The sequence below is a fragment of the Spinacia oleracea genome, chromosome 3 (assembly GCF_020520425.1).
Source record: "Spinacia oleracea cultivar Varoflay chromosome 3, BTI_SOV_V1, whole genome shotgun sequence".
NCBI classification, from domain to species: domain Eukaryota; kingdom Viridiplantae; phylum Streptophyta; class Magnoliopsida; order Caryophyllales; family Amaranthaceae; genus Spinacia; species Spinacia oleracea.
In genome coordinates, this window is record NC_079489.1 from 131,411,589 (window position 1) to 131,437,185 (window position 25,597).

Consider the following 25,597-nt stretch of genomic DNA (forward strand, 5'->3'; position numbering starts at 1 on the left):
ATTTTAAAAAAAAATAAATAAATAAATAAATTTTATTAAAATAAAATAACTAACAATCAGATTTTATTTTACAAAAAGATTAATTATTTTTTATTTATTAAAAATAAAATTTTAAACACATTAAACTACAAAAGATATTCAAAACAAATCCTAGAATGAATAGGACATTATTAAAAACGAATTTTAAATAATAAATAAATAAATATATGATATAAAAATCAGAATTCTAATTAAAATAAGATTTTATAAAAATTATCTTTTATTTTAAAAACATAAATAAATAGAGTTTTACTAGGAGATAAATACTCAAAGTCAAAGGTAAATCCCTAACAACTAGGAGTGTTAAAAGCCACGATATTGACACTTAAAATTACCTTAAAACTAGGAGTATTCTAGGAAGATAAACTGACGTTATTTCTCATAAGTTCCGACAAGTTCCTTTTGGCACCGTGTTCCTCAATTATTCAAGTTTCTACATACTTACATGAATCATAGAAAATAAACTCTTATTTTCTTCTTCATGCTTCATGATGCTCCAACTCAAGAGCCTCATGTTGATAGTTCCGCCTCTGGAACTTCTCCATGCTTGTTCCTACTCAGGAACTTTATACTCGTTGTTCCTCGTAGGATCTGCTGAGGAACTGATCTGTTTGTGTTCCTTTGAAGAACTTTGTTGCAGCTTGGATACTTGATTTATTGACTTGAACTCTTCATGTTTGTTTCTTCATCAAACCTATATTTGTTTCGTATACATATTGGAACTCAAACATAGGTTAGTCGTTTGCTAGTTGTCATCAAAACCATAAAGTCAGTGATGACAACCAATACAAGCAAGATGAAGAAAACTAAACTAATAAACAAGTATGCAGTAGTTAAGGACACAAACTCTAAGTCTAATGGTATACTTATATAATTAGACTTCTCTTCTGAAGTTCCCTTCACTTCTTGAGTTCCTTTCAGGAACTTCACTTCTTCTTGTATATATCTTCATAATCTTCCAACTAAATGATCTGTATTAACCGTCATTACTTGTTCATGCACATCTAAACAATACACACATTAGTTAGATAATCATCATTTGTTCATAATCATCAAAACACTATATTACTCAACAGTATCCAAATCTATTTGATCTTGAACTTATTTTACCTTAAATTATCTTATTTTAAGTTATTTAGAATTATTTGAACTCATTTTATTTTAATTTATGTTTTTCAGAAGAAGAAAAAAAAGTTTAACCAACCAGTTTAGCGCCATACTATTAGATTGTTAGCCATCTATTGTTTGTGGTCTAGTCATCAACATAAAAAGTCAACACCCCAAGAAATCAAACTAAAATTAGTTTTTGGGCGGGTGATGTTACGGGTTACTACATTAATAAAATTCTCATTTGCTTAAATATTACTCCGTAGTTTTTTGCTATGATAACATGTCACATGTAATAGCTTTGTGGTAAAAGCTTTATTTGTTTAAACTTGAGGTCAAGGGTGCAAACCATATTAGACAATTTTTTTAATGTATATGAAGATTACATTGAGCGAACGGTCCATAAACAGATTGTCACGTGTCACGTATTATTTCTTGTAGACGCCTTTTAATGTATAGTATAGATTGTACTACAGCCTTACAGGGTCCTTCACTACTTTGAACTGAATTTCAGGTGACGGGCCAGCCCAGATATATTAGGCTTATTTGAAATACTAACCAAGAGGGTCCATTGGGCAACCAACCAATTATATTAGGCCTATTTAACAATCTTGAATCTAGATTGGGTTGTCTCACGGGCCTCGTTTTTTAATCAAATCTGAGTGTAATGGGCTAATACCTTATACGAGGCCAAACCATTCATAGTATGTACAATGAAGACTATTTTTTCGCTCATTTGCTTAACTTGAGCTTCAAAAGTAAGTCCATTTTTATTTACATTTATCCAAAAGAAATAATATTTCAAATGAACGTAAGCAGATTAAACAGAAGGTTTAGAATAACACTAGTGTAATACCCGTGCGATGCACGGTTCACAATATAAATATCAAACTTTCATGAATTCTAAACTATATTTGTAGACAATCAACCAAAATAGAGCCTTTAGATAGTCTTCTAATCTATACCGAGTATTTAAAAAAGCAAAACCGTAGATGAATATATGACACGTGACATCTTCTCTTTTCCTCCATCAATTTGTTTTTTTTTTTCAATTGTTCCTTCAACTGTTTGCTATATTTTACAACACATGATAACGTCTGTTCCACTTCATCTTCCACATTCAAAATCAATTTACCATTTAATTCATATATTCATTCAACATCTTTCACTCCACCCCCTCTTGGCCTCCTTAACACTCAATATTAAATCACTATTTAATATAATTTATATGTATTTTTCAACCTTCAATTTTTACCTCTAATTAAATTATGTATTCCCACTAAAATCACAAGCCCTATACAAAGTTAGGACTTTAGAAGACATTTAAACAATTACAAATTGTCCGTTCTTTAAAATTAATGATGGATTTAATTCGTTATTGCCCCATTCCATATCTTATTTTATTGAAAGAATAAAAAAACAAAAAAAGGGTACGTAGATAAAATTATTTCCATTCCCTTTCATCATCCGTGTCAAACGTAAAGTTATTCTCGTATACCCTTTATTTCGATAGTCATACCCACCTAGTACTTGCCCCACCCTTTACCACGTTACTCGATCATTATTTAACACTTACGCAAATGTCAAATCATACAAAATAGTTTTCCATTGATAGTATGTCACAAGTATTGTGATTTTTCTGATTTAGGGAACTGATGCAAATGAAAATAAATGGAGAAAAATACTATTTTATACGAAGTATATTAAAATTTGTAAATAATAGTTGAAATTCTTATATTATACTCTACCCGTTCCATAATGATATTCCAATTTCTAGTTTTCATGGTTTTTAATGCACAATTTGAATTATTTAAATCCCTAATTATTCATTAGCATAAAAAAAATTACTACGCCCCTGTATGTATCCCGTAGTACGCATGCATATCCATTTGGAACAAACATACACTCTAGTATATTTATTTTGGTTATAACTTCACGTTAAGAAAAATTAAAAAAAAATATACTTTTTGAGCAACTAAATAAACATACATTCTAGTATGGAGCATATGTATTTCATAAATTAATTTAGTAATAAACTTTTGTTAAGTATCTTGTTCGTTACTGTATAAAGAAGTCAAATGAGTATATTATTCTGGTACTCTACATGTATTCTATCAATAAATATATTCCATAATATCTTTGTGATAAACAATAGAAGTCAATAGTATATTTAAAATAAATAGTTTCTTTAATTTAGTAAATAGAGATTATTTTATACGGTACATTCAATAATATAGATTGTGTATTTAGTAAGTAGTACAAATGATATACATTTAGAAATTAAAAATATAAAGTAAAAAAAATGTCACGTGTTAGCACCACATTGAGGTACTCTCTCTTTTAATATAGTATATAGATAGATAATTGGATAGATAGATAGATAGATAGATAGATAGATAGATAGATAGATAGAAATTGAATTTATATATACGAATATATTAAATGGAGGTATTGAGTATGTCAAGGCTACATAAGATTTCTTACGGACATGCTTTGCCTATGTCCTGCCAAAAAGTATAGTACAAAATATACATGGATAGATAGAATAGACATAGATATATAGATTTATAGGATATTCATTTTACATATATAGGGATTCTCCATATAAGTTAGGGCTCGTTTGGTATCACTATCACTTTTCACTTTTTGATTTTCTGGTTATAAAAGTCACGTGGTTTAGATTCAATCATGAATTAAAAAATAGTCATAGTTATAGTAATCATATTTATTTTGAAAACTGACAACAAAAAACTGGAAACTACTTTTACTGGTTTTCATATTTTGGTTTTTAGTTTTGTAAAAACAGAAACTAAAAACTAAAAACAATATCGAACGGGGCCTTAGAAAAATAATTGATGAATCTATTATTCTTATAGATTTTTCCATGTCAGTTTTTGTTACCATAGAATAAGCATACGTAGGACTATTTTTGGGAGAATTTTATCACATCTAGTAATTAAAATATGTGATGTTTAATTACTTTTATATTAAATTTAATTATTTATATTAAAAGAGAGGCGAATCATAGAGTGACATTTGTCACCACCACATTAACGTCCTTTATTTTATTATAGTATAGACATATATAAACAGTTAGTTAGATAGATAAGTGTAGAAAAATTAATCGACGACAATAAATATTTTTCCGTTCACGTACATAGCTAAAGTTATCAATTTTTTATGTTTATCATCAAGGAAAATCATATGAATGGAAATCATTAACATTAGCTATGTGACTTAATAATTTCCGTTTGTATAATCATTTCCAATCACATAGCTAATGTTATCATTTTTTTAGTTTATCAACATGAGTTCACCGAGCTGGTGTAGATGAAATTTTTGGTAATTTATATTTTTTCGTAATATTATTAGGATGTTTATTATCCACAGAATCAAAAAAAATTGGTAATTTATATTTTTTCGTAATATTTTTAGGATGTTTATTATCCACATAATCTTTAAGATTTATAATGACAATCAATAATATTTTATTTGTGCATGTTTTCCTTAAATACAGCAAAGTAATTTTGACCAATAATTTTAATTAATTTTTTAATTAAAAGAGAGGCGAATCAATGAGTGACATTTGTCATCACCACATTGATTTCCTCTCTTTTAGTATATTATATAGATTAACTTTGTACTTCATTTGAATCTCTATTATATAAGGAAACACCGAACACGTGTGGTGGAATCAAGAAAAAAATTATCTATTATACCCTTTAATTAAATCAGAAAAATAAAAAATAAATTAAACTCAAAAACATTTTACAGAGTATATTACAACTTAGGAGTATCAATTTAAAAGATTTAGAAATTTTGGATAATGTTTCCCTTAAAAAAAATATTTTAAAGTTATATACTAAAACATCACCAAGTATTGAAACTAGGAAAATATATCAACAAAAAATTAACCAATTAAGTACGAAGTGCTATTATTTGTACATTTTCAAATTACAAGCACGCATATTTGCATGGAGAGCTAGTTTTATTTTTAAATTTTATATAATTAAGTTAATTCATACGACATCTTCAAACATATTTGAATCTACCAAATACATAACGCAAATAAAAACTTATTTTCAACAAAGTTATGATCGTTGTGTATATGATTGCCCTCATTTGTATCGTTGTGATTTAAAGTCTTGTTTAACGAGGGGATCTATTTTATGTTGTTGCAAATATGTCACAAGGGCACATATTAAATTACGAAGGGAGAGGAGATTTGAACCCGAGACCTATTATACACCGACCATCAATCTTAACCACTAAGCCAAATCTCATTGTAGAGGTTATCAAAATTTAGGTCAGGCCAGACTTTAACACAAAAATTTATGCCTAAACCCATGAATTTGGTAAGGGCATTTCGGGCCAAAACGGGGCGAACTTAGGCTTTGGTCTAAAATGCGTATTTTAGGCTGTCCAAACCTACAGTCATTTGGGTCGGGCCGGGCCAGGAAACCGGGCTACAATTGATCAGGTCTACATCATTGGTATAATGAGATCTATAGATATGTTGTAGTTGTGATATAGATGATTTCTATCTGATTTATCTGGTTGTACTCCAAAAATTGAAGTGTTTTTCGATCCCACATAAATCTTTACCAAATAAACAACTTGTAGTACACTGACTGTACTCACGGAACTCTAACTAGTTTGGATATGTGGTTACATTTGAATTTCAAAATTCCATAGTTAAAACAATAATTGCATCTAAATTCTGTAAATGGTGACAACCCCATTATGGCAATACAACAACAGGAGTAAATTGGAGTAAGATTTGTTTTCATATTTCTGTTGAAAAAGAAGTTTGAAAGTTGAAACATTTCCAAATGCTCTACTCCGTATTACTAGACCATGAACTAGGTCTCATTGCACAGGAAGCTAGCTAAATAAATAAACCCCAAAAAAGCAAGAGAAGAGATTGATACAGTATCACAATGCATAAAGTTAATGTTTGTAAGTTGTGCGCAAAAGGGTAATAAAAGAAGAGAATAAGGGGTAAATCGTAAATGCAAACGCAGCAGAGGTAATTAACCAATTTAAGTGGGTGCAGTAACAAAAGTCGAAAACTGAGTTAATGAGGCTGACAAAACACCCAAACTCAAGTCACTTCAATTCCTGTATAAACAAATATTCATCCTACAATCTCTAACAGGACACAACAACACCGAAACTGAAATGAAATTTTAAAATAATAAAAAAAAATTAATAAAGAAAAAATAATTTTAAATTGCATTTTATCTTGAGAAATCCTTTTCCTTTGAAACATTTAGTGTCTTAATACTTAATAGAAAAACACGCTGTTCTTCTAAAAGGAGGTCCTACCGGGAGTCGAACCCAGGTCGCTGGATTCAAAGTCCAGAGTGCTAACCACTACACCATAGAACCGTTGATGTTAAGTTTTCTAATAGTTTAATTTTGTAAAAAAAAAAAGCAGCAACAGTAAAACACCAAAAGAAAGAATTGCGTTGACATTTGGTGCAACTTGCCGTGTTGTCGCTATCAGTTTAAGTATGCAACCATGCTTAGGAGTTAGGGCCCTATGTGTTCATAATCCGGACCGAACTAGAAATTGGACCTGTAGGATCGGTTGAGATTTGAAAGTGAAATCGGACCTGCTTTATTGATTCTTGTTCGATTATGGTCCGGTCCGGTCCGGTCCGGTCCAGATCGGTAACTTGGAATATTTGTATTTTGTAGAAAGGTATCCTCCTATCAGTGAACTAGATTAGGTCCCGTACAACGCACGGATGAGACTGTATTTCTTATTTTCCTGTTTTGACTTTTTTTTTTTTAAGAACTTTTTAATAAAAATAAAATAAAATAAATCAAGTTTTATCATGGGATTTTGGGGAAATAGAGAAAAATATTCTTTATTCGAATTTTATAAGCTTAGAATTTCAACCAAAATATTTAAGTTGGGAAAAAAGAAGAAAAAAAATTTATTGACCGTTATTAAGTACCTGTTTCTTTTAGAATAGATTAATATCCGTAACTGTACCCGTACACGTTATCCAATTTTTTTAACAATTTCTTTTCATAAAGAATAAAATAAAGAAAAAAAAAATTCTTGTATGAAATTGGACCTGTAATAAACTGATAACATATTTTATTTTTTAACTATTGTAGGCTAAAAATATTATTAATATTTTAAAAGAAAAATTATGAAATCAATTTTTTTTTTAATCTTACTATCACGTGACTTACTATATATGTATATTAGAAAATAGTAATATCATAAACAATGTAATATTTTTCCATCATTAGCTAGCATATACGAAGTACTCCGTATTATTTTAGATTCTTTCCGTAATACATGAAATCATATGGAGTATTATTTTCCCACATGTAATATCACAAACGATGTAATATTTTTCCATCATTAGCTAGCATAGATGAAGTATTATTTTAGATTCTTTTCGTAATACATGAAATCATGGGAGAATTATTTTCCCACATGTAGTCTATTCTATAGAAGGAAAGAAACATAAAATATCCGAAAATTAAAGATTTTAATTAATTGAATTATTTTTTTAAAAATAAAAATAAAAATCTCAAGACGCACCAGGAGATGACACGTGTCATTCCTGGTGTGTCTTTTCGTATATAGTAAAGTAATAGATAGATATTTTCCTAATTTGAAGTTTGCCACTATTCAAACACTATTGTATGACCATTTTTGGTAATCCACATCCCTTTCGTACCATAATAATGTCTCAACTCGAAATTTTAACACTATTCACAATTGAAGAAAATATAATCTTCTTTATTTTTCTCAATGTATATATATATATATATATATATATATATATATATATATATAGGGTCCCCCTCCAATGAGAAGGACATTAAAATGGGAAGAATAGGAAGCCATCGTAGCCGTAGATCTCGCGAAATTCTGAGCCGTAGATCTGGCGCGTGAAAAAAACGCGACAAACCCCCAAACCAAGAAATAACGCCACATAATTTCCCCCCAAACCCCGACAATTCTCTTTCTTCTTTCGAAAACTCTTCAATGGCGAAAACCTAGGAAATCCAAGAAACAAGAATTAAAGAAATCATGAGCAATTCGTCCATGGCTGAAACCAAGAATTAATTCTTCCAACTCGTTTTTATCATCCTTCTTGCTAAGCTATTCAAATTCGTCCATAATGGAAGGTACTTTTTTTAATTTTTAGTTGAAATTAATTAGCTTTAATTTTAAAACTAAACTTTCGAAATTATTGAACAAATTACAAATTAATTGTGAACATGAATTGATTAAAATTGCGTTAATTTTGAATGAATTTTGCATAAATTTTGATTGTGTCTTTGGTTGTTCATGAGAAATTGAAAGGGAGAGTAAACCCCTGTTTTTAATTGCGAAAATATTAAAATAAATGAAACAATAATTAATTTATAGTGAATAGAGTTGATTAGTAATTTTGAATGAAAATTGCGAAAATTAGGTATGTAAATTGCATAAATTTTTAATTACTCATGTTGAGTTTTAGGAAGGGTTTAAAGTCCCTGCTGTTTGGTTTTTGAAGAAACAAAAAAGAGAGTGCAACTGATAATCAATTGAGCAAAAGAGCAAAATTGTTTCAACTGTTTAGGGTGTGAACCAATTGAGCAAATGAGCAAAATTGTTTCAACTGTTTAAGGTGTGTACCAATTGAGCAAATGAGCAAAATTGTTGCAAGTATTTAGGGTGTGAACCAATTGAGCAAATGAGAAAAATTGTTGCAAGTATTTAGGATGTGAACCAATTGACCAAATGAGCAAAATTGTTGCAACTGTTTAGAGTGTAAACCCCCAATTGAGCAAATGAGCAAAGTTGTTACAACTATTTAGGGTGAATCAATTTTGCTCATTTATGCTAATTTTGCTCATTTATGCTAATTACGGAAGCAAAACTGATTTTTTGGAAATTATTTGCTCATTTGTTCAAATGAGCAAATATGGACAAAATCAGTAAATGTGTGGAAGAAATTATTTTGCTCATTTGGTCAAATGAGCAAATTTTAGCACAGGCAGTAACTGCCTGGAATATTAAATTTTGCTCATTTGGTCAAATGAGCAAACTTTACCACAAGCAGTAAAAGCCTGAAATATGTAAATTTGCTCATTTGGTCAAATGAGCAAATTAATTTTGCTCATTTGGTCAAATGAGCAAATTTTAATTTTGCTCATTTGGTCATTTTAATTTTAATTTTAATTTTGCTCATTTTAATTTTGCTCATTTGGTCAAATGAGCAAATTTTTGCACAAGCAGTAACTGCCTGGAATATTAAATTTTGCTCATTTGGTCAAATGAGCAAATTAATTTTGTTTTGCTTGAATCTGATTGTTACTGCTTTCATTTAATATATGTAATTATTTTTGGCTTGTGCATTGCCTATTTCAGTTCCTACTGCAGTTCCTACAACAGAGCCTACAGAGCCTGCAAAGGAGGGGCCTGCAAATCCTACAAGAGTATCTACAGTGCCTACGACAGTCCCTATGGAGTCTACAACAGAACCTATGGAGCATAGAACAGTACCTACGGCGCCTACACCAGTCTCTACAGTGCCTACAGAACAACCTACACCAATCGAATATATTCGAAGTCCTAGAGCAGAAACATATCTGACTCAAGATGGAACTAGGGAATGGATTCCATATTGTGTTGAAGATAAGAAACCACGTGAAGGAATGGTATTCAAAACTTTAGAAAAGGCTATCGAATTTTATAAGGAGTATGCTGTAATATGTGGTTTTGACGTTCGTTCAGCTACGGTATACAAGAATAGCAAAGGTATCATTCAAAAGTATTATCTTTGTAGTAGAGAAGGTATCTTAGAATCCGAAGGTAATTATGATGAAAAAGGGAAGCGACGCCGTAAAAGAAACTCAAAGCGAGTTGGTTGCAAGGCTAGAATCATTTGGAATCTTATCAATGAAGATGGAGAATACAAAGTTACCAAATTTTTTGAGCCTCATAACCATTGCCTAGCCTCTCCTACATCCATGCCATATTTGAGAAGTTCAAGGAAAATGACGATGGTTCACAAGAATTTTGTGAATAATAATACAAGAATGAACATTGGACCAACGAAATCTTTTCGGCTATTTAAGGAAAATGTAGGTAGTTACGACAATGTTGGAGCCACAATGAAAGACTTTATGAACTTTCATAGAGATTTGAAGGAGCACATCAAGGGTGATGATGCTAAGATGTTAATTGAGAATTTTATACGAAAAAGAGATGTTTTCAATGGGTTCTACTTTGATTATGCCCTAGATGAACATGATCATGTTTCCCATCTGTTTTGGGCGGATGCAACTAGCCGTAAAAATTATTCATTGTTTGGAGAGATGATATCCTTTGATTGCACCTACGACTCCAACACATACTCAATGGTTTTAGCTACTTTCACCGGAGTAGACCATCACAAGTCTTGCATAACATTTGGGGTTGGTTTACTTTCTAAAGAAGATGCTCAATCATTTGAATGGCTTTTTAGGACTTTCCTTAATGCTATGGGAAATTGTGAGCCTAGATATTTGATAACCGATCAAGATCCGGCAATGAAAGTTGCCATAAATGAGGTGTTTGTTAACACTCGCCACCGACTTTGTTTGTGGCATATAATGAAAAAAGTTCCTGAAAAAGTAGGCCCTGAGCTCAAACAAGATGAAGATTTTCTTAAGTTGTTAAATGAGTGTGTGTGGGACATGGAACAAGAATCCGAGGAATTTGAAGCTACTTGGAACTCGCTTATGGTTCAATATAACCTTGTGGAGAATGGTTGGTTCCAACATATGTTTTCAATAAGAGAACATTGGATACCATGCTACTTTAGAGATCTCAGGTATGGCAGCATTTTCTCTCTTTATTAATATGCATTGATGTCAAATTTTGTTATTTTGTTAATCTAATTTAATCTCATCAAAAATTTGATATCATTTCTGCTTATTTACTTTCTGTCAATCTGTTTTTTTTGGCACCTTTCACCAGTTAAGTTGTGATGTATGGTGTTTACTTGAAGTCTAGCTTAAGATTAAGTTGCTGAGAATGCTCTTTCCAGATCAGTTACGTCCTGCATTCACTTTTTTGAAGTCTTCTTGTATCCTGTCTTCTTGAATCCTGCCTTATTAGATTTGTGGGTTTCTGATTTTTTCTGTGCCTTTTTTGATTAATTAGGTACAACTTTTGTTTTTTTTATTAATTATTCTTGCTCCTTTTCTATAATTGGGGTGTTGTTTTTTTATTGTTCAGATGATGTTTGCATTTTGTGTAATTCAAATTTGGTTTGATTTGGGGTTTTGGAATTGCATTCATCTCAATAAATTTACTCATTTAAACAAATGAGCAAAATATATTTACTCATTCATAATCAGAAACTTTAATTTCTGCAAATGAGCAAAATTCATTTACTCATTTGTTTAAATGAGTAAAATAAATTTACTCATTTAGACAAATGAGCAAAATAAATTTACTCATTTAGACAAATGAGCAAAATAAATTTACTCATTTAAAATCAGAAACTTTAATTTCTGCAAATGAGCAAAATTCATTTACTCCTTTGTCTAAATGAGTAAAATAAATTTACTCATTTAGACAAATGAGCAAAACAAATTTACTCATTTGGCTAAATGAGCAAAAAAGGTACTCATTTTTGGAAATGAGCAGAAATCTGTCCAAACCATAATAGTTACTTGTGTAGAAAATTTACTCATTTGTCTAAATGAGCAAAAATATTACTCATTTGTGCAAATGAGCAGAAAATTTTTTGATTACTTTTTTGTTTTAAATGTCATAAATTTCATATGTTAAGCTATTGAATGCAGGTTAGGAGGCATTTTAAGAACTACCTCTAGATCAGAAAGTGAGAATAGTTTTTTCAATAATTTCACCAATCCGCATGTGACACTTGTAGAATTCTACATGCGTTTTGAAAGTGCAATGGATGCACAAAGGCACAAGCAAGATAAGCTAAATACAGAATCCATTCACTCTGTTCCTCAATTTATAACTCCATTGCCTTTGGAGAAACATGCAGCTGAGGTGTATACCAGAAAAATGTTCTACATGTTCCAGGATGAGGTGTACAAGGCTTGTTTCAGATGTGGGATTAGTTCTATTAGAATGGAAGAAAATATTGAAATCGCACAAGTCATGGACCATTCTCGACAGAAAACAAGTAAGGTAACATTTAATTCTGGAAATCTCATGACATCATGTTCTTGCAAATTGTTTGAGAGATTGGGGATTTTATGTAAACATGCAATATGTGTTTTAAATGCAAGACAAGTTACAAAGATTCCAGAGTACTACATTCTTGATCGATGGACAAAAGAGGCAACCAAAAGGCCAATTTTTGATATGCATGGTAACTTCCTTGAAGAATGTAGGAAGATGAACACAACAACTAAAATGTTAGGGGAAGTCTGGTCGGAGATTTTTAACTGTGTAGGCCTTGCAGAGGGAAATGAGGAAAATTTGCAACAATTTCTCGATAATCTTAGAGATTTTAGTAAGAATTTGGTAGAAAAAGGAAAGTGTGTGCCAATGACAAAAAGTCAAGAGATGGAGCTTTTTGTTGGTCCTAGTGCGTCTTCTAACCTCAATATCCAAAATCCAATACCATCAAAGAATAAAGGCAAGAGACATAGAATAGTAGGAGAAAAGGAGGCAGCAATTGAGCAAAGTCAGAAACCCAAAAGAAAATGTAAAGCTTGTGGGGCATATGATTATCACGACAGTCGTAACTGCCCGAACAAAACTACAACCTAAGCAAGGTAACTGCCAAATTAAATTCAGCTTATTTACTTTCTGTCAATCTGTGTTTTTGGCACCTTTTCACCAGTTAAGTTTTGATGTATGGGGTTTACATGAATTCTAGCTTAAGATTAAGTTTTGATGTGTGGTGTTTTCATGGAGTCCAAGGGAATTGTGTCTACTTTGTTAATGATGATGATCTCAAATTTGTATCTTCTTACAGCCTACTAGATGATAGGCAAGAGTATATATTGACCATCAACATCAACACAATTATTCTTTTAATACCTTCTTACTGTAAGTCTCCTCCTGATTTTCTGCTGGTGGGCAAGTTTTCCCTAAATGTTGATGGTCAATATATACTCTTGCCTAGTTGTTTATTGTTGTTAGCTCAACATATTGCATTTTCCTTTTGGAGAGGGATTAGAATTAATTTACAGAGGGTTGAAGGAGAGGTGTGTCAGGAGGAGGGGGGTCGGGGTCGGGTAAAGTATAAAGTAAGCTATGATAGATTCCTAGATTACTGGGTGCGGTTTTGAATTTTATGTGCTGATTGGGGGTAATGATCACGAGTAAAAACCTCAAAATCTTAATCCACTCTGCAAGATGGAGTAACCATTTATTGTTGTCGGTTCTGTAACTCGATATTACTGTAAGGGCTAGAGGGGAAGATATTGTCTCTTTTGCGGATCAGAAAGTGTGACTAGTAATAAGTGTTTTAACCTAGAATTATTTATTTCACGTGGCAAAGATAACAGAATGGTTACTCTATTAATGTTACGTTCGTGATCTCTTGATCACCCACCCATCTCTATTCTGTTATAGTTGTTGTGTGTAATTCTGTTTGGTTATTGTAAACCTCTGACTGGAAGTGTAATTCTGTTTGGTTACAGCCTACTAGATGATAGGGTAACCTTGTTTTCACAATGCCCCAACTTACAAACCCCTCTCAAATCTCCTGTCTGGTTTAATCTGATGCCACAACATCAACATCAACATCAACATCACAGGTTAGTAATTAATGTACTCACTCGATCAGTATTCATTCATAGTTGTGTAATGCTCTTTCCGGATCAGTGGACATTATTTACTAGAAACATTCTCTTTGGCTCTCTCAGGTAACTAGGAATCTAGAAGCAGTGGACATATTTAGGCACGTAGATGATCGTCAAGAAGCTGCTGAATGCTTAGCAAGGGAAGCTTTGGGAAGAATGAGCAAAAGCAACATAAACATTTCCTGCTTAGTTATTCTTTTTGAGTACAATTTTGTACATTTTGGAACGTATTTAAGTGTAACAACTAATTATTGTGGAATACAATTGGCACTGGAAACAAATGAGAAAATATTTTTGCTGTGTTTATTTCTTGTGTTACATCTTGCACTGCTTAGTTCAGTGTTCTATTTATTTCTTGTGAACTGCATTGATGATCTGAACTGCATTGTTCAGTAGAGGAGTGCAAAACATAAGGAATATTAAAATTTGCTCATTTATAAACAAATGAGCAAATATTTGGATTCGAAACTTAAATATTTGCTCATTTAGAATAATGAGCAAATATTTAGAATCTAATCTATATTTTTTGTTCATTTAAATACAATGAGAAAATATTAAATTGAAATTCAAAATTTTCTTATTTAAAAACAATGAACTAATGTTTAACTTTTAACTTCCAAATTTTGCTCATTTCCAATCAATGAGCAAATATCGAAGTTCGAAATTTAAAATTTGCTCATTTAGAGACAAATGAGCAAATGTTTAGACTCCTATTTGCTCATTTAGTATTTGCTCATTTAGAAACTTTAACATTTGCTCATGTAGTATTAATGAGCAAATGTTTAAATTCCAAACTTTAAAAATTGCTCATTTAGTAATAATGAGCAAATGTTTAAATTCCGAACTTTAATATTTGCTCATTTAGGAACAATGAGCAAAAGAAAAAAACCGAACTTCAAATATTGATCATTTACAATCAATGAGCAAATATCGAACTTCGAAATTTAAAATTTGCTCAAATATCGAAATTTAAAATTTAAAATTGCTCATTTAGTAAAATAATGAGCAAATGTTTAAATTCCGAAATTAAAAAATTGCTCATATAAAACCAAATGAGCTATCAAACACCAAATATAAATTAGATCTTTGATATTTGCTCATTTATAAATAATGAGCAAATGTTTAGACTCCTATTTGCTCATTTAGTAACAATGAATGAAACTTTAATATTTGCTCATTTAGTAATAATGAGCAAATGTTTGAATTCCGAACTTTCAAAATTGATCATTTACAAAGAATGACCGAATGTTTAACTTTCAAAATTGCACCTATTTCTTTACTGCTGAAACAACACTACTACAACCAAGATATACAGAATCCCCTCGAGAAGATACTGACTGAACAGTTACACCAATCTTAGGTATCTTAAGACCAATACCAGATGGCTGACGGAAGTCAAGGACGCTAATGGAATCAGCAGTGCAGAACAACCCATCATTTCCTTCTTTGCAGAAATTAGAAGAATATGAGATCATCTTTAGCTAACTCTGGTTTTGCCTTTGATTTTCTTGTCTATGATGACTGATGCTTCATTGATATCACTTTTGATTATATCCACGCAATATTTGGAAGCAAGTTTGTCCATTGTCAATAGCTGCAAAAAAAAACATCCGTTAATCAAAATTTAGTGGCGTTGACCTAGTAAACAGCAAACACCCTTCCATGTTGCGATGAACTTGAGTACTTGAAACAAAAGGAATTACTTTATAAAAAAATTCCAGAATTCTGATCCAAAAACTGCAGATTATTTGGAGGAAAGGTTTATAAAGTAATCTACAAAAACTGCAGATTACTTTATAAAACTGCAGATTATTTGGAAGCAAAACTGCAGATTTTTCATTAATTTTGCTCATTTGATCAAATAAGCAAATTAATTTTGTTTTGCTTGAATTTGATTGTTACTGCTTTCATTTAATATGGTTGGTAAAATTATGGTGCATGCCTTACAGTAGAAGAGTAGAGATTGATTTAAGAAAAATTTTGAACAAGAAATATATCACTGGAAGAAAACAGTAGAAAGCAACTATTTTCTACTAAAAATACTATCAATATTAAAATACTTACATCGTTTTTCTTCAAACCACAATCCCACTTTTTCACTCCCATATAGGCCTCCATGTGCCGCATAAGAGAAATTCCACAGTATTCGTGCGCAGCATCAGTGGATTGCCAATCAAAAGGCAGCAGACAAGAAGTCATATTCATGATATCTTTCTTCAACAAGTTACCTTGTACCGAGCCCTGATTTCCCATCACGTGGGCAAATGCATACCTCTGTATAAAATATAACACGTGTATTAGTAAATATCAATAGCTAAGATAAACAAATGTAAGAGATTATAATTGTATACCAGGTTCTTCATAAGGTTACAATAACTTGGAAAACCTTCAACCCAATCAATCAAATCCATTGAATTTAGGAGAGTGTTGAAGCAGACAAGAAAATAATGGGCAGCCCGACAAACAGGGAAGAAATACAACGCAATATCCTTGATTTCAAACCGACTTCTCTTCAATTCTTTGTCTGCTGCTTCTAAAAACTTTGCATTCCTAAGTTTAACAGATTCCTTGCTAAATTCCAAAATCATTTCCTAAAATGATAAAAAATAGATGTAAGAAATAAATAAAAGACGATATGTGTTTATGTTTAAACAATGAGAATATTGAGCAAATGAATAAGCTGATATGCAATAATAGGGGTGCCGAAGCAAAGCCAACATCGATTCTGCAAAGTTTGCTCATTTGGTCAAATGAGCAAACTTTGGCACAAGAAGTAACTACCTGGAATATGTAATTTTGCTCATTTGGGCAAATGAGCAAATTTTGGCACAAGCAGTAACTGCCTAGAATATGAAAATTTGCTCATTTAGTCAAATGAGCAAATTTTGCAACAAGCACTAACTGCCTGGAAAATATAATTTTGCTCATTTGGTCAAATGAGTAAAATAGAAGAAGTAACTTTCTGGCACAAGCACTAACTGACATGGCTACTTAGTGAAAAATGAAAACTCTGAGTGAAATAGGGGGTTGGGAGACTACAGGAGTAGCGTACTCAAACAGTTTCTCACCAGAGAGGCAGAAACTAATTCGTTTAGAATATTTGTAGCAATGTGCCAATGTTTTGTTCAAATAGCTGAATGTCCATCCCTTGGCCTTAAGACAGGGGAGGGGGACTAAGCATTCTGATAATTCAGGAGATGATATAGCCAATGCCCTAAATGAGAAACTTAAATGCAACCAAAATCATTGAAGATTTTTTAACAAGAAATAAAAACTTACTGCTGGTAGACAACTGAAAAAGAAACGAGCTGGTGAGGAATCAGATTTGTACTGTTCTTTGGAATTTAGAATCAACGACCAAGCGTCAATTATGGGAGAGAACATTCCATTGCCTTGTTTGAATGACTGAAAATGAAGCCTTGTCAAAGAAAATTCATCACGTTCACCAACTTTCCACACAAAAAGTTTTTCACTGAAAAAAAAAATCAAGTAATAAATCAGAATGTAAGTTAAATGACTTTTTTTTTTAAAAAAAAATGATAAGAAACATACTCAGCAGGTTCTTGAGGGTTTATCACATAATCCACAATGGCTTTTTGTGCAGGTGTTAGCGCACTTTTTATATTCACCATTCGATCCTTATATGGTGAGCACAAAGACTTCGACAGAGTAACTTCCCTATTCTCCACCTTCTGCCTTTTTTTTACCTCACAGGGTCCTTTTCCTTTTGTTGGTGAATCCCTCTTTTTTTGATTCCTCCTTCTATCCAACCTCAGTTCTCTTTCAGCCACTTCTTTCTCTAAAAACACGGCTTCTTCAAAAATTGCATTTTCATGGAATTTAATAACAGTGTCTATCCCTGGCAGAGTATCATCCACCTCAACCTCGTTATCCTTCAAAATTTTGTGTAAAACATCAGCAGCAATTTCAGAAACAGTTTCATTAAGCGGTGAGTCAAGACCAAGGCTAAAGGACGGGGGTACCAGCTCCTGTGCACATCTTGCATTTTTGTTTCGTATCCCTTTTTCAACAATATCATCCCAAGCTTTAATCACAATCGGATTCCTCCAAAACTCATCATCTTCATCTTGGCTAAATCTTAGAACAGACTCTTCACGAGGAATTTCAGCACGCTCTTCACGAGGAATTTCAGCACGCTCTTCACGAGGAATTTCAGCACGCTCTTCACGAGGAATCTGCACAAAAAAAAGAATCAGAAATCTAAGCAGCTCTATGAATCAGTCCTTATCTTTGCTCATTTGAACAAATGAGCAGATGTTTTTGCTCATTTGAACAAATGAGCAGATTGTTTTAAATAAGCAGATTTTTTTGCTCATTTTAATTTTTTTTTTTGCTCATTTGAAAAGAATGAGTAAATTTTTTTTTTCATTTACATGAAATATGAGTAATTTTTCTAATATCTTCTTCTTCCTCCTCCTCCCAGACCACCCAGAAACTCTACCAAAAATCCTCAATTTAATCAATCCCAAATTCCACACAAAAAATGTAATAACTCAATTAAAAATTACTAGCTCATTTCTAGTATTCACAAAGATATATTCACCGACAAGTTAAGGATGGCAGCGAAAGAAAGAGGGTTGGAAACAGATATATTCTACTTTGATCAAAAAGCTATTAACTGGGAAGACTATATATTGAACACTCATTTTCCCGGTTTAGTAAAATATGTCTTCAACTGATCAAAACCATTTGCAACAGCAAAAGTAATTAAGGTGATCGATAAAAATTATACAAAGTCGTAATCATACCCCAGATTGATTCTCTGTTATATTTGGATTGGGAGTAACAACATTCTCTGTTTGGTTGACGTTGTTTGTAGAAGAACAGTTGTCCCACACAAATGAAGCTGAATCTCTCAAGGACTGAATTCTTTGATCATCTGGGAAATCAGAATATGCTTGTTGCGCCTTTAGCTGAAACTTCTCCATTGCCATTGCAAGTTCATTAGCAGCAACAGCCAACTCCAAAATACAATCCTACAAACATGACACAATAAGCAAAACTTTAAACTCGAACTTTAAATGAGAATATTCTGATCGAGGAACTAAAACAGGCTTAGGGAATTCAACTCAAATCCTATGATGGTGGTGAAATCAATGTGATAGAATTGAGGAAGTTTGAGGATTGTTGATTTCTTATTTTTGACTCAAACCTCTGTATTTTTTCATTGCTCGTTTGAACGATTGAGAAATCAATAAGCACGTATACATGAGATCAGCATAAATCGAGGGAGTGGGAAATTGGGTACACGAGTCCTGAGAGGATAAATACGAATTTAATCAGGGATGCATAAATGAGTAAATTACATTCAAATTTTGCTCATTTGTGCAAATGAGCAAGTTATATTTTGCTCATTTGGACAAATGAGCAATCCAAATTTTGGTGATTTGTTAAAATGAGCAAGTTACATTTTGCTCATTTGGACAAATGAACAACTTACATTTGAATTGCGCATTTGGACAAATGAGCAAGTTATATTTTGCTCATTTGGACAATTGAACAATTCAAATTTTGCTCATTTGTCAAAATGAGCAAGTTACATTTTGCTCATTTTAACAAATGAGCAAGTTTCAGAATGCTCATTTTAACAAATGTTACTTACTTGTTTCAACTGAAACTTGTTCTTCTCAACAGGAGGGTTGACATTTTCTACAATTTGAGGGGCTTCATTCTCTTCAGGACAAGCAGAAGCGTTTTCCTTCAAGAAAAAAAAAACAATCCGTGTTAATATAGGGGTATAAAGTGCTTAAACAATATGAAATAAAAATATACAAAAATTAACCTTTGATTGATATTCAGGAACTTCTTGTTCAGTCGGTACATTTTGTTCGGGATTCTCATTTTCAATAACCTCTTCTTGTTGCTAAATAAAGTGATAAAAAGTTAATACTATTCAAACTCAAAATAATAAAAAAAAAAAAAAAAAAAAAAAGGAAAAGCAGTTAAAAAGGTATTGAATTGAATACCTTTTGAGTTCCAGATGTTTCACCCTTATCTACTGCATCATTCATCCCGTGGAATGCAATCCTACCCAATTCGATCTCAAGTTTTTCTCGTGTGGATAGCATATTACAATTCCATCCTTTTATTATAGGCAGTGATCTTTCAATACGCACTTCCTCTAAGGCAACTTTATCCACATAGAACAGCTACAAAAAAAAAAAAAAAAGATTAGATGATAAATAAGAGAATGTGAATGAAATTTATAAAAAAAAAAAAGAAGAAAAAAACAGTAATTACCATAAGAAATACCAAAGATCCAGCAAACCATCTTCCCTCTACCTCTTCCCAGTACATCTTACTGTTAACCAAGCATTGAAGCACAAAATTACACCAATTCAAATTTTTGATTTGACTCATTTCCTTCAAATAACGCAGAATCCAGCAGTTAACAAATTGGTTCTGTCCTCCATGAATAAGAGTCGAAGTAACAAGAACTACGTAATTCCTCAACCACATATCCGAAGATGCTTTACTTGACTTCAAATGATCAGTAAGAACCCCAACAGGAATCAGTTGAGTGAAAGTCTCCTTCACCTTCACATTTTCACCTTTAACTGCCTTAACTTTTTTTGCTTTTTTCGCTGCTTTCTCCTTCATGAACTTCTTGAATTGTTTCTTCCAACAATCCAAGATTTCTACGTCCTTACAATCATTATCCAAGTTGATCTCTTCAACACCTAGAGGAAGCCCCAACACCTCGTGCACGTCCTTCTCAGTGATGAAGAATTCATTTCCGTGAATTCTTAAACAACACGTATTAGCATCAAAACTCTCCACAAGAAACAAACCTAGATGTAGTGGCAGTTTGGAGATTTTCAAAGATAAAAGGTCCCCAAAGCCTACATTCTCGATTGCACTTCGTTGAGAAGCAGAAATCGTCTTGTTCAGTTGAGCAATACTATTCGGGGACATCCTTGTCAACAACTTGGGTAGTTCTTTCTTTATAGGTATTGTAGGTTTCCTTGCAATATGTTTGAACGATACTGTTCGCAAGCTACATTAAAATTAAAAAAAAACACATTCATAATCAATTATTAAATTTTGCTCATTTGGTCAAATGAGCAAACTTTGGCAGAAGCAGTAACTGCCAAGAATATGTAATTTTGCTCATTTGGACAAATGAGCAAATTTTGCAACAAGCAGTAACTGCCTGGAAAATATAATTTTGCTCATTTGGTCAAATGAGCAAATTTTAATAGAAGAAGAAAGTTTCTCGTATAAGTTATGTTGCTCATTGTCTCAAAATGCAGAGAATGAAAAGTTTAGTACCTCGGTTTAGCAGCTTTTGAAGCAGTGACATTTTCATCTTTAGGAAACTTCGGTGTTGAAGTGTTATCAGCCATTTTACATGTATACTGTTAAAAAAATATCAAAAAAAGTCAATAAAATGGAATTTTAGAGTAGGCATAGTTGTTGATTCAGAAATGAGCAAAATGGAAGCAAATGAGTAGTTATTTATTTGCTCATTTTAAATAAATGAACAAATTTCTAAAATCCGAAACAATAATTTTTACTCATTTACAAACAATGAGCAAATGTTTCAATTCAAACATTAATAAAATGATCAAGATTTTCAAGAATGAGCACTTTTCCAGACAAATTAAATGAGCAAATTATAAAACAAAATAAACGAGCATGATTTTCAGAACAATATGAAAAATGATCATTTTCATAAATGAACACATTTTCCAAAACCAGAAAAATGAGCAAAAATAAATATAAATGGCTAATTTTAAATAGTAATTGCTCAATTATTTGCTCAATTTCACAAAATAGTAATTGCTTATTTAAATATGACCTAAATTTATTAAAAAATAAAACTAAAAATAAAAAAATAATTCACGAAAAACAAAAAAACTAAATGCTATGTCAAATTAGATCTACACAATTTCACTTCAAACAACAAAAATCAACTACAATTACACATTATATAACCCTAAAAATTGAAAACACCAAAATCACTCACTAAAGAAGAGGACGAAGATATTGAGACGATCGGCGATGAGTTAAAAGTCGCCGGAGTGGTGACCGTCGGCGAAGAGTTGTCGGAGCAGTGAATTTCGCCAAAAATTGTTCGCAATTTCCTCAATTACTACCTAATCACATAAAACAAGAATAAAATTGATGTTAACTACTTTTCAAATGAGAAAAATTAAAAACGAAATTAATAAATCATCAATGCAAACCATAACATTTACAAAAAAAACAAAAAAAACTCACAAATTTGAAGAAGAGAAGACAACGCGTTGATAATGTCACAAATTTGGAGATGGTGGCGGCGCGACGGTTGTAGCAAGTGACGAAGGAGAACACGGTGGCGAGTGAAAATGGAGGAGAGAGAAAATGAAGAGAGAAAACGTGAGTTCTGGAAATGAGGAGAGAGAAAAGTAAAACGCGAAAATGAGGAAAGAAGTTTGCTCATTTGATTTTTTTCATATTTACGAAAATGCCAATAGTAAACCGCGATTTATTTGTTTTCAGCGGTTAGATTTAATCACGATGAACGCACACGATTCCTTCTCATTCTTCTCATTTTAAGCTCCCTTCTCATTTGAGTGCAATTCTATATATATATATATATATATATATATATATATTATATATATATATATATATATATATATATATATATATATATATATATATATATATATATATATATATATATATATAATATTTATGTGGATAATTTTAATAATGTTTAGTTAATTAGAGATAAACACGATATAAAATATGCATTGTCAACATGAAAATTAGAAATTGCCACATCTCTATTATATAAGTGAAGAGTTGAGGTTATTTTAGTAAATCCACTTTTGGTGTCCCCTTGGATTACTAAAATACCCTCCACACTTATAGAATAGAGAATATAATGACAACCTTTTTTTTTTTTGACATGATATAATTACAACCTAACCAATAATAAAAACTCAAAGAAACATTTTAATCAATATAACCCTTTAAATAAATTATTACCATTTTAATCAATCTTTTTATATGCATTCGGCTCTATCTAATTTATGTGTTTCTTATATATATTCGCACGCATCGCATTTATATTATATTTTTTACACGTTATTTCAGGTTTAAATGTAATAACACAAATTTGTTTCTTATATTCGCACGCACCGCGTGCATAGAAGACTACTCCCTCCGTATTTATTTAAGAGATATACTTGGTCGGCACGGGTATTAAGAAAAAGAATTGAATGAAATAAAGTAATAAAACAAGTGGAGTTGGGTAGATATTTTAATAAATAAAATAAGTGAGACCATGTCATTTTAGGGGATAGATGTTGGGGGTGGGGTGTAAATAGATTATTTAATTTGATGGTGGGGTTGATAAGTTACTAAAAATGGCAAGTGTATCTCTTAAATAAATACGGCCGGAAAAGGCAAGTGTATCCCTTAAATAAATACAGAGGGAGTAGTTATTATAGAACGTAGGAGGTAGGTAAGGAAAAATATATTCATGCGGTGATCTTGTTAGAATCGTCTTGAAATATACTTTTAATATATCAAATTCTAATAAGTTTTACTAATATTTAATGAGAGGTGTTAGTGATTAAATTTGTGATTTGGCAAGTGTAAAATCTAAAATGGTACAATCAAAAGAAACGGAGTAGGGATTAAACTAAAACTTCTACAGAGTACTTGTCTTTCTTAATTCCCCAATAGTATACGGGGTACTATCTCCGTTATAATAGTTGCACAATTTTAATTTTTGACAGTATTTAATTATCTTACTTTAACCAAATTTTCTACTAATAAAAAAACAAATATTACTTCGTACTGTATTATATAAAATGCTTTTAGGTTTGTCTCAATGTAATACATAATTATTAGTATTAATGGTCAAAATTATGCGTTAACAAACGTAAAAGTTAAAGTAATGCAACTATTTTGAAATGGAGAAAAGATATATACTCAATACTTTTTTCTCTCTTTAATGGGTGAGATTTAGAAGATACAACCAGTTTTATTTTTTATTTTTTATATTACTCAATACAATTACGGTTTGGAGTATTTGTCTAATGTTGTTTTTTTATGCTAAGTCTTTGAAATGATCGTTGTTCTCTTATTCCTTTGAAAAAAAATATTATGCAAATAAAATTATTTGTGGGCGAAATCGGTCCAATCTGGTCTAAATCCGGACCGAAAATGCGTGTCCAATCCGGTCTATAGTGGAATTATTCCGGTTCAATTCAGTCGATTAAATTCTTAGATTCTTTTTTTTTTGACGGATTAAATTCTTAGATTCAAGTTTCGGTTCGTAACGATTTTAGACTAGTATACAGTGTGCAGTGTACAGTCCTGCATATAATTACATATTCATTATTTCATTGTTATTATGGTTTACTGGATTTACCGGTGGGTAATATGACTATATGAGGAACTATAATTTTTCTCTTTGCAGAAAAGATACATACTTCCACTGGCGGATCTAGTGTGTAAGGAGTGGGGTCACTTGACCCCACTTGGCCAAAAAAATTACATAATTTTAGTTAATTTTAAACTAATTTGTATTAAAAAGTACCTAATTTAGTTAATTTTTCAGTAATTTGGTATTAGTGATCCACTTAGTACAATTTCTGAATCCGCCACTAAGTTCGTATAAAAAAAGCCATTCTTGTAATAATTATCATACTTTGAAAAGTACATACAGCATCGTTTTAAAAGTCAGCTGTATACTTTCAGCAACAACAGAAATAAAGTAAAAATAACCTTACCGACCATCTAATCGCGATTGCCAAATAAGGCTACATAGAGTTCTCCGTAGATAATCTTCTATCAATACATAGAGTATAAGAAACAAGTATTACGGGGTACGGAGTATCATATAAAATGTTATCAGTATAGTGTACCATTTCATAATATCAACTTTTATAATTTTGTACCAATAATAATGTATAATTATAGATATGAATGATTCCATTTATATATTTTGTTAGACACAATAATATGTAAATATTATTGTTCCATATTTAGCTTTATAAATATAGTAATGTACAAAATCCTAGTTGACTTTGTAAACTATATATACGTTAATATCAATACATAGCCTCATAAGGGAGAATTTCATAATTCCACATATTTGATCAAATTGTGTCGATTATTCAAAAGTGAAAAAAGTAAAATACAAAAGTAAATAGTGTTGATTGGGATTTGGGACTTGAGAAATGAGAGTTCTTGAATAGATTTGTAAAAGTACCGCATACATTAATACTTCCTCCGTTCTTATTTACATGTCACAATTGAAGTTTTGACACTATTCACACAAGCTCATTTGACTTCATTTTGTTATATACATAAGAAAAAAAATATAGTAGTGTAGGGTCTTATTAGATTCGTCTCAATAAATAGTTATTTAAATATCAATTTTTATAATTTTTTCTTATATATAATAGAAGATATTAATGTTTGAAATCGTGCATTGGCAAACGTGCCTAAATAATTGTGTCATTTAAAAAAGAACAGAGAAAGTACAAGAAAGAAAAAGCTGAAAGTGTCGGGTCCTACATTTTAAAAGAATCATCCGAATGACTCTCAAGCCTTACAAATAATCATAATCTATCCGTTTGATGTGTGCTCGGTTTAACCATTAGGCACTACTATTAGGCCAAAA

General features: G+C 31.5%; 2 protein-coding genes and 1 non-coding gene across 4 annotated transcripts; 1 reads left to right on the plus strand and 2 right to left on the minus strand.

Moving 5' to 3' along the window:
* Positions 1 to 6,465: 6,465 nt before the first annotated feature.
* TRNAQ-UUG (transfer RNA glutamine (anticodon UUG)) lies at positions 6,466 to 6,537 on the minus strand. The gene has a single exon. It is a non-coding gene; the product is annotated as a tRNA-Gln (tRNA).
* Positions 6,538 to 8,300: 1,763 nt separating this feature from the next.
* LOC110800760 (protein FAR1-RELATED SEQUENCE 5-like) lies at positions 8,301 to 14,253 on the plus strand. Its single transcript, XM_056839649.1, has 4 exons — positions 8,301 to 8,307; positions 9,536 to 10,982; positions 11,962 to 12,912; positions 14,011 to 14,253. The coding sequence occupies exons 1-3, from the start codon at positions 8,301 to 8,303 to the stop codon at positions 12,905 to 12,907; spliced, it is 2,400 nt and encodes a 799-aa protein (XP_056695627.1). The 3' UTR covers positions 12,908 to 12,912; positions 14,011 to 14,253.
* Positions 14,254 to 15,011: 758 nt separating this feature from the next.
* Positions 15,012 to 22,416, minus strand: LOC130470524 (uncharacterized). 2 transcript variants are annotated; one of them, XM_056840804.1, is made up of 14 exons: positions 22,192 to 22,416; positions 21,938 to 22,067; positions 21,241 to 21,326; positions 20,209 to 20,965; positions 19,935 to 20,117; positions 19,751 to 19,831; positions 19,571 to 19,666; positions 18,717 to 18,944; positions 17,931 to 18,143; positions 17,500 to 17,840; positions 17,227 to 17,419; positions 16,299 to 16,538; positions 16,012 to 16,221; positions 15,012 to 15,541 (listed from the first exon to the last, which is right to left on the minus strand). In XM_056840804.1, exons 3-14 carry the CDS (start codon positions 21,312 to 21,314, stop codon positions 15,425 to 15,427), a joined length of 2,733 nt encoding a protein of 910 aa, XP_056696782.1. In that variant the 5' UTR covers positions 21,315 to 21,326; positions 21,938 to 22,067; positions 22,192 to 22,416; the 3' UTR covers positions 15,012 to 15,424. The 2 variants fall into 2 exon arrangements, with proteins under 2 accessions (XP_056696782.1, XP_056696781.1); XM_056840803.1 differs by having other exon boundaries at positions 17,500 to 18,143.
* Between the last annotated feature and the right edge of the window lie 3,181 nt (positions 22,417 to 25,597).